The sequence below is a fragment of the Tribolium madens genome, unplaced genomic scaffold, assembly GCF_015345945.1.
Source record: "Tribolium madens isolate multiple individuals breed KSU strain unplaced genomic scaffold, Tmad_KSU_1.1 Scaffold_20;HRSCAF=117;Tcas5.2_LG4, whole genome shotgun sequence".
Taxonomy (NCBI): domain Eukaryota; kingdom Metazoa; phylum Arthropoda; class Insecta; order Coleoptera; family Tenebrionidae; genus Tribolium; species Tribolium madens.
In genome coordinates, this window is record NW_025400985.1 from 8,192,052 (window position 1) to 8,201,589 (window position 9,538).

Consider the following 9,538-nt stretch of genomic DNA (forward strand, 5'->3'; position numbering starts at 1 on the left):
AAATTTTGACATTTATTTTTTGACATTTGACATTTTTTTATATCTATTTAATGATACTGATGATCTTGTATATGTTTTTTACAATTATTTAGTAAAGGTACAAAATTTTTGCCATAAAAGCCACAAATAACATTGAACAGAGTTACTGTACAATTCAGGATACAGCTTCCTTGTTTTCTCTTTTAACAGCCTATAGCAAAAAAACTTCGAAAATTATTTTTCCAACAGAAATAAATGCGAAATTTAAACTCTCATACAGGCTGGTATGTATATCCACCTACATTTTTATAATTTTATAGCAATTAAGGTTTTTTCTTTTTTTCTTTTCTTCTCTTTAATCGCGCGTTTCTGTTAAATCTTAGCAAAAACTAGTTTACCCGTTAGTTTAATTATTCGATTTCAAACAGTATCAATTGCTTTTTCACGAAAAGCCTTTTCTTCGCCTAGTCATCAGTCGTCGATTAACACAACCGGGCCATAACCATGTGGTAACTTCTTTTCCGTTTACATCTTTCATCACTTTTCGTTGCTATTCGTTTGTAAAAATGACTTTTTCGAACCGGCCCCACCCACCCTGGTAACAATTACGTCTCAACCGGGTATGCACATATTTAGATTAAGAAACGCTTTGTTCGACAAACTAAATAAAGCGGGCCTCGTTTAGTCGAAGTGTAAAGCTTTGAACGTTAATGCGGCCTAATGTAAGCGAGTAGTTGTGTTTACTAATAAAACACATCGGTAATTAAGCGTTGCTAATTTGGTAATAAGCATCCGCAAACACAGAATTCAATTAGCGTCGACCTCTATGCAAGACCGTTCGTTCGGTCAATCAATCGCGATCATGTGTGGGCGCCTTTAGACCGCGGAATCGGTTTTAATTAATCTTTGTGATATGATATTTTATTCGCGTTGGTAATGAGCAACGTTTCATTTTAATTGTCATTTGTGTACTAGCCGATCCAATTATCTGCAATTGTTCTTGGAAACGGGACACAACTCCTATGTAAATGTAATGTTTCAATTAAAAACGGACACTCGAAATGCGTCCGAGTTAATTAATTTTTATATAAGCGTGCAATCGCGAACCCGAAAGCCATCCCTGCAGAACACCGCGCGACTTGGAGCATTTGCATATTACGCGAAAAAAGTCAAATAAACGTAACAAGGCAGAGTTAATTCAGTCCAGCACGCAAATTGGAACCGTCGAGATAATTGACCGTTTTATTATTTACGACCGAGACTACTACTGATTGTCATCGATGATTTATTATCGATTGCAGTTGCGAAAAACAAGTGGCGCGACGTCTTAAATGGCATTTAATTGGTTTACCTTCATTGGCGGGGGTTTCATCCGGACCGAGGACGACACTTACCTACAACAAAAAAGCGAACAATTAGACCAATCGCGTGATAACATTACCAATCAAAAAACAAATACCAATTACACGAAGAATCACGTTATCTGACATATGCCATGACTCTTAATTACATTGCTTTTCTGTTCGATTTGATTGCTTATGGATCCCCAGAGGTCTCTAACTTTGTTTTAACATTCATTATCATTACATCATGGTTAATTGTTTTCGCGTTTACACAGTTAAGTGTGTTTACATTTGATTTTTTACAAAAATCAACATCTGTGTTTATGTTCTTCCAGTATGTCAACACAGAGGAGTGAGAGTGGATGAGTCTGAGTAGCCAAGAATTGACACTTCTTTCAAAAAAATTAAAATTTTAAAGCAATTTTGTTTAAATATCAATTTTTTTACGTAAGACTATACAGGGTGTTCATGGTCTTGACATTGAAATTTTAGGAAAAATATATTGTGAAGAAACATATTTAGAAGATTTTTGTCAAAAAACTTTTACTTCAAAGTCTATTAAAAATAGAGATGCTTAAAGTAAAGCATCTGCAATCTTGCAAGGAATGTTTGAAAAACTCTGATATACTCCTTAGTTTTTAGTTTAAACTTTTTTCAAAAAAAATATCAATAAATCAAAAAAATAATAAAAAGCTACGATGATTTGTTCAATTTTTCATACGATAATAGGTCGTCTTATAAAACTCGTATAACATTCGATTTTTTTACTTCTGAAAGTCTTTTCTCATACACACAATTTTGTGAACTCTTGTTCTTTTTTAATTGAGCTTTTTCTACAACAGTCTTACAAAAGTTACTTTGAATCTAATGCGTCAAATATTTTTTACAAAAATAATTTCCATTATTTTTATTTGATATAAATATACTTTTCACTTTAAAAAATAAAAGTGACATTTTTTTAAACAAAACATCTCTAGTTATACAGTATGATTTTTAAAAACTGCAGACACTGCAGAATGTTTATTTATGATCCGATTTTAAAAGTTGAAAAAAATAATTAAATAACTTTTAATATAATATATATAAGCTGACAATTTTAGKATCTTTCTAAGTGTTATACATATGTATAGTATATTTTGAGCTATATTCAACTTTCCAATTTTTAATTGAAACCCATATTTTTTTCTTCATCATTCATTGAAAGATATTAGTTTTTTTGATACAGACATGTGCAATATGTTCTACTTTTTCTAAAAATTATTGTTTAAAAAAATTATTAAAGCTGTAAAAAAAATTAATAAAAGTCAATAGAATTTAGTTGCATGGTGCCAAATAAGACAGTGCCATTACTATAATGTCAAGAAGTAGCAAATGAAAGGAAATATTGCGAATATTTTTGTAAATTGAATAATAACTACCTATAACAAATCAGAAAAACATCTAATTTAGTGTTATTAATTTCTTTTATTGTTATCTATTTATTTATTTTGTTTACTTTTAATAAGATTATTGTTAACGTCAATATTTTATTTACACCATGCAATTAGATGTTATTAACTTTTATTAATTTTTATTTTGATTTCTTTAAACAATAATTTTTAGTAAAAGTAGAACATATTGCACATGTCTGTACCAAGAAAACTAGTATGTTTCAAATTATAAAAAAATGTGGGTTCATAGTTAGTGGGTTAGTTAACATTATATTAAAATTAAATTAACATTTAAAAAAATTCAAAATTTGTCAGCTTACAGTATAATAGAAGCCATTTAATTCCTTTTTTTAATTTTTCAAATGGGACCATAAATAAAAAAAATTCGACAGAGCCTGCCGTTTTTTTATAAATAAACCTGTATATTTTACGTCCAAGTGCATTGAGTTAAAATATATCTTCATTTCTTCTATTTTAGTAACTCTCGTGAATTTTCTGTGGTGGCCCTTGAAACTTGACTTCCCTTTCAGTATCGGTTGTAGGCACGCCGTCAAATTTTGTTAAATTCGGTGAATGGTATTGTAATTTGTCGATCGAGTGTGTGTAGAGCGTCTCCTGAAGGCATTTATTTCACTTTCAGTTTCTTAATTCTGCTCCTTATACAGGAATTAAATCGTTAATTAAAGGTTGTCGAATAATCTGCCGAGCAATAAATTGGCATTGCGTGAGAGAGAAGTCTCCGATATCGAGCAAGACAGCAGTTGAGAAATCAATAGTTAATTATTTAAGCGGCAGAAATTAATTAATAAAAAGAAACTTTGAACGCAAAGTGGGTTATTGATATTAAAACAAGTGAAGAACTGACAGGCCACTTGATTTATTCGCGTAATATCCTGGCGGGAAGTTTAATTCGCTTCTTAAAGATTTTTTAAAATTAAAAAAGATCGTAATATAAATGACAGTGTTATGACAAGCCGGTAGAATGCGACTTTTAACTTTCATTATTAAAAAATATCATTCCAAAATTTGCATTTGAATGCATCGGGGGTGGCGTGGTCCACGTGACCGCACGCGTTTAATTGCACACCACGTGTCGGAATGTTTGTTATTCGCGTCTGTTTTCGGCGACGACTCTTTGATTAAATCGAGTCGCCCCGAAAGAAAATCCGGTAATCTCCCATCGAAATCTGCGATATTTGATCGTAGTTTGCCGGCTCGCCGCAATGGCGCTATTCCAATAATTGAATCGCTCTCCAATAGCCGTAATGCGCTAATAATACGTCATAATGTGCGATGGTATCGCTTGATGGGATTGCTTTGTTTCGGGGTAGGAGCGAAGCCACTTTTCGGCCTCTCTCTCAGACATCATCGGGGAGATCTGTCTGATGGCTGCCTAATGCAATTTACTACAGATATGAAGTATAACTCCAACCCCTTCGTCGAACGGAGCCGGCGAGGAAACTGTACACGATCGAAACTACCGAATCCGGGGGGGTACCTACCCCTGACGCGTGTCTTGTTTAATTACGGACGGGGAAGTGGTTTATTCATACGCGGAGTCGCCGCCAATCGAGAGGATTTAATTAAAATCTGAAGCGGTTTTTGATACTTACTCTAGGCATTTTCTATGCAAACATTATTGTAATTCAAGTCACAACAGAACACAAACTCTTTTTATTAGGTTATCTGTTAATTGCAGTAAAATAATAAAAACTGCAAGGTTTGCATCCGCATCTTTTTAATCTCTGTGTTACGCTTTTGCTCAGCAAACTTACGAAGAACGGAACTTTGATTTTTTTTTTCAATAGGCATGCCTCTCTCTAATCTCTAAACAATTATGTATCAGTAATCTAGAAGTACAATATTTTTTTATTCTGTGGCACCAAAATCAAAGCTTTGTTGCCTTCATGAATAATCATCATTAAATCTCTTTCGCTCGTAAAGGTAGATACACTCCCAAAATTGAGTAGGAGAAAATATTGAGCTTTTTTCGTAAATCTTGCCAGTAGTTTTTAGTCCGTTTTTTTCATCATAAAAGATGATTTGTTAATGGTATATCATCTTATTAGGAGTAAAAGTGAGTATTTATGTGGCGAAGCCAAACATTTATTTTGTCAAACGTAGTGAGGCAAAAAACTCAGCTGAGCTGAATAACATATACTATTTTATCTATAATTAACAAGTAAATGAATAAAATAATTAGGACGCAAGTAACTGAATCGAATAATCAGGACGATCTGCAATGAAATCATAACAACGTTTATAAACAAACATCACGCGTCAGTACCAACATTTTCAAAAGTGTTTATTAATTTAACTAGTGCAGTTAGTAGTGCAAAATGTTGAATGCTGATAATCTACAATATACCTCTGCAGAAATGGCTAAATCAGCACAAAAGACAAGAAAGACACAAGTAAATATCATGGAAAAAGTAAAAACGCTTAAGAGCAAAAATAAAAATTTGATTTCATGGCTGAAAAGTAAAACTTTTACTTGTTACTTGTGACGTTTGTGGATAAAATATTTTTCCTACAAACCTAACAAAAAGTTTTTCCACTCTAATTTCAGAAAAGAAAGGGAGCCAATTACCTCTTAGAGAGATAAACATTTTACTTTCCTCATCTGTCAAAATTACAATAAAAATATACTTATATACAACCTCTCAGAGAAATAAAAAAAAATACCTCTTCCATAGAAATAGAAAAACATGTTGCTAGATTTCATGGGATATCAAAAGAAATTGTTAGTTTTAAAGTTTTTCTTACTGAGTTGTAGGTAAAATTATATGTATTACACTGGTGTTTAGGTACTTCCACCTGCGGCAGGAAAACTTTCCTCCCTTGTAATACAAATACATATTTAAAGCTAAGTTTAAAATAAGTATTAATTTCAATGTTAAGTTACAGTTTTTCAGTTACAAATAATACATTCACTTTATTAAATCTAAACCAAATAGTTTTGTGATGGGGCAGAAGTTTAAAGCTTTATTTTTTTACCTTATTCTAAAGGACGACTGTTTTGCTTTTATTAATTTTTTTTATTCTCCAATATGAAATTTTGCTTTACAAGCAGTCTTTTTGCAAATTTATTTTTTTGATTTTAAGAATTGTTTTCTTTTTGTTGCTTCTTTATTGCCTGAGGTACAATGTGAGATTTTTAGATACACTTGAGTGCAAAAAAAAACGCAAATTGATTTTTTTTTATATTGTAATTTGGCCTCCATGTTTCCATGTTTTTCCATTTCGTTTTTAACACTGACTATGATGGCAATACCACCAAATACGACATTTTTTTTGATGGTTTTCTAACCTTTTTCACACTATGTATAGATAAATCTCTGAAAAATTTGACATAATTTGCCACAACTTATTTTATATTTTTTATATTTAGTTAACTCTTGAAAGATTTCTCAAAAAAAGTGTTAAGGTCTTTCTTTAAGATTTTTTTCAATTAAAGCTCAATAATTCTCAAAAATAGAGTAGGTATGTATTAAATTTAAAATATTAAAACATAAATATAATTATTTATTTCTTTAAATATGACATAAACATAGATTATTATTACCAGATCTGTTTTTTCTTATTCTTATTCATGTTCTTTTCTCTTGCTTTTTAATAGACCAGAATAATATTTTATCGTTGATTATTTGTTTCCTTTCAATTACTCAACACTTTCTTCAACCAAAACTCGTTCTTTTCACCACAAAAAGGGGTTAAAACCCGTTTCGTGGGGCCCTCCCGGCTTAATTTTCTCGCCACGTTTTCTTAAACCCAACACATACAATAGTTTATTATGCAACAATAAAAATAAATCAGGTATAATACAACGATACGAAATATATTCGTCGTGAAACCCTGTCGCGCGTAATTCATCCCCTCGTCGAGTTCACCCTGTTCCACATATGCGACCAGTCAAAAAGGGGAGGTCTGCTTGTCAGAATAAATGCGTACTTAATTGGATTTGTTTATGCCCGTGTTCGGTTTGAATATAATTTCGAGTGGATCGTGATTGAATAAGCTTGTTTGGAAAATATGGGGGTGCATGGAGATTGTTATTTTTTAACGAATTTATCCAAAGACGGAGTGGATAGCATAGGTCCATAGGTGGAGTCGTGCGGGTCACTCGAAGCTTTTTAATTTTCTTAATCGAATTCAATTAGTTTTATTGTGATTTAATCAGAACAATCGGTGAATCCATTCGATAACCCGGCGATGGTCACAATACAAACAGCAATTTCCTTAATTATTGATGAGCGAAAAATCGTGTGTGTGGGTAAGATAATGTGATTGTTTTGGATCAATGTCCGAGAGTCCCCGGAACTGCGGTCCGTCCTTGTGGGAGTTGATCATTTCCGCCGCCCATCGTTTAACCTAATCACAGTTTCTTTCTCCCCTGTAAAACATTAATCGCGTGTTTGTTTGAATTTAAAAAGGGATCGATCCGGCAATAAAAGAAGGGAAAGAAGTGCGGTCAAGTCGCCGTGTCTCTGTAAACAGATCGAACAGTGATTGACAATATCGACAAAGCTCACGGTTTCTTCGTCTCCTCTCCAAACTTATTGAGATAATCATCCTATGTCAACAACGTTCCGTTTCCGTTTTATTTTAAAGGGATCGAAGGAACGAGAGTGGGCGCTCCGGAGCCACTCCGGTGCTATAATTACCGCTTTTTTGCCCTAGTGTCGCACGACAATAAATAAGGGAGAATAAATATAAACGGACAAAAGTATGCATGATCGAACGAAATGTAAAAACAACACGAAAACCGGGGAGTGGACGAGCCGGTCTTATTACAGTTTCCTTTTCAATTTTGTTTCTCTATTTGAGCGTAAAAAACAAATTTGTTTTTTCTCGAGTCCATTATGTAGGGACGAAGGGAGATGGGATCAGTGGCGTACACTCGGGATTTTTTCTCCCATTCACTGTTCAATAAACTAAATTTGTCATCCTTCGCAAGAAACTGTCGCGTTGCGCGAAATTTATGGTAAAATTCTCGTTTTGTTTTTCATGCAAATTAAGCAAGAACTTTAAGCAACACAGTCCAAATATAAAAGCGTTTTAATTTTTTTCGTGGACCCGTTACACTGATTATTCTGCTCCACTTGGGGCGACCATTACAGACACACCATATATTTTTGCATTCGATACTCGTAATTAAATAATTAAATTAAAATGTTAATGGATTTCTTATCGACGAACTCGTTTTAAATTTAAAACCTGATCAATTTTTATGACGTGATCATTGTTTGAATTTATTAAAGAAGGAAAAGGAGACAAACACGGTAAAATTAATTAACATTTCTCAATTTAAATATAATTTAATGAAACAATTTCAACTGTCCCATAATTGCGAGGAAAACACCTGAATTATGCAAATGTCGCGCTTTCTCTAGTCCACTTTTGTAAATTGATTAGAAATAAGTAATTTTACGGATGAGTTAGCGCCGAGACCGAAAAAACCCCATTATTGGAAAATCATTTCTCGAACTGTTGGGATAAAAATCTGGCTGGTTTATTCGTTTCTTGGCCGATTCACTCCTGGCGTGAACACGTGTTCGCAACTGTCATTCGGAGCTTTTAATTGAAAAAAGATTTTTGGAGTACTTACAGCTTTCGTCGCGTTGCTTTTCAGGTGTTGTCAAAAGCTCGTCACTGAAACACAAACCGAACCAAACACTCGCGAAATCGTGTTTTGTGTTCTCGTATTAGTCTTGATACGTGTACACACGACGACGTCCGGACTCGGAATGCGCGTCGTGCCGCCGCTGTCTCGTCGCGAGCTTTGCGAGCTTTCGCGCACGAAAGCTCCGATATTTTTTGGAAAGGGGTGGGGATGGAATAACAGAAGACAGTCGCACCGCCTGTCAAATACGTCATGTCAAATATTTAGATGGACGCGAAGTAGGGTTTGATGTCGATGGGAGCTTTGCCGATGGGAGAGATGGAGAAAATCGCCCATGTATGTGGGAGTCTAAATCGGACTTTTAATTAAAGTCGAATTTTAAATGTTTTCGGTAATAAAAGGGATTAATTTCGACGGTACGTTTCGCGGACGATAAATTCAATTTTATGCCGACTACACGATAAGACGTCGAAAACGGTTTAGTAAATTCGGGAAAGAAACGACGTCGCGACGCTCGCAACGACCGAGTTTAACGAGTGGGACAACTTGTCACCGATTGAACGGAGATCGGAATCACAAATTGCGGAAATTATAAACGAACAAATAACATAAAAATCTAATTTAAATAATTTTATTTTTTTGATGCAAAATAAAAGTAAACATACTCGTAAGAAAAACGGAGAAAGCCAAATATGAATTTGATTTATTCTACAATTGGTTTTTACAAAAACGTAGAATTTTACTCATTTTAGACAACACATCCTGAAAAGTAAACCAACATGAATTTTTATTGGAGTTGCAGAAACTGCAGTTTAGATAACTAGAGCGGAAAGATCATTAATAAAATTTAAATTCTTATATCTACAATGTAGCAAATAAAATAATTTCAATTTTTTTGATGTTTTAAGTTTTAATGCAATCAAAAGTTTTTTGTTTTTTTTTCAATTCGGTTAAAAAAAAATCGGCTAGACTTCTGTTGAAATTATATTTCAAAGCATTATTATGGCGTCAATATCTCTCAAGAATTTTAACCATAATTTGAACTGTACGAACTTATTTCAAAACTGATGAATACCTACTTAATATTTTTCTTCTGTTGTGCATTGTAAATGTAATCTTGATTTTTGTAAAGAAAATGGTAAAGGCTTAAAAGTATATAAATA

At 33.3% G+C, this 9,538-nt stretch overlaps 1 protein-coding gene across 2 annotated transcripts in view; it reads right to left on the bottom strand.

The window, feature by feature from the left end:
* LOC123004749 (LIM domain only protein 3-like) overlaps nt 1–8,522 on the bottom strand; it is a 27,517-nt gene extending 18,995 nt beyond the window's left edge. Inside the window, exons 1-2 of one of the 2 annotated variants that reach the window (XM_044398160.1) lie at nt 8,361–8,522; nt 1,331–1,373 (exon numbers count right to left, since the gene is read on the bottom strand). In XM_044398160.1, the coding sequence (XP_044254095.1) occupies nt 1,331–1,351 (21 nt within the window). In that variant the 5' untranslated portion in view covers nt 1,352–1,373; nt 8,361–8,522. The remainder of the gene's footprint in view (nt 1–1,330; nt 1,374–8,360) is intronic. The other variant, XM_044398161.1, reaches the window with a different exon arrangement.
* Between the last annotated feature and the right edge of the window lie 1,016 nt (nt 8,523–9,538).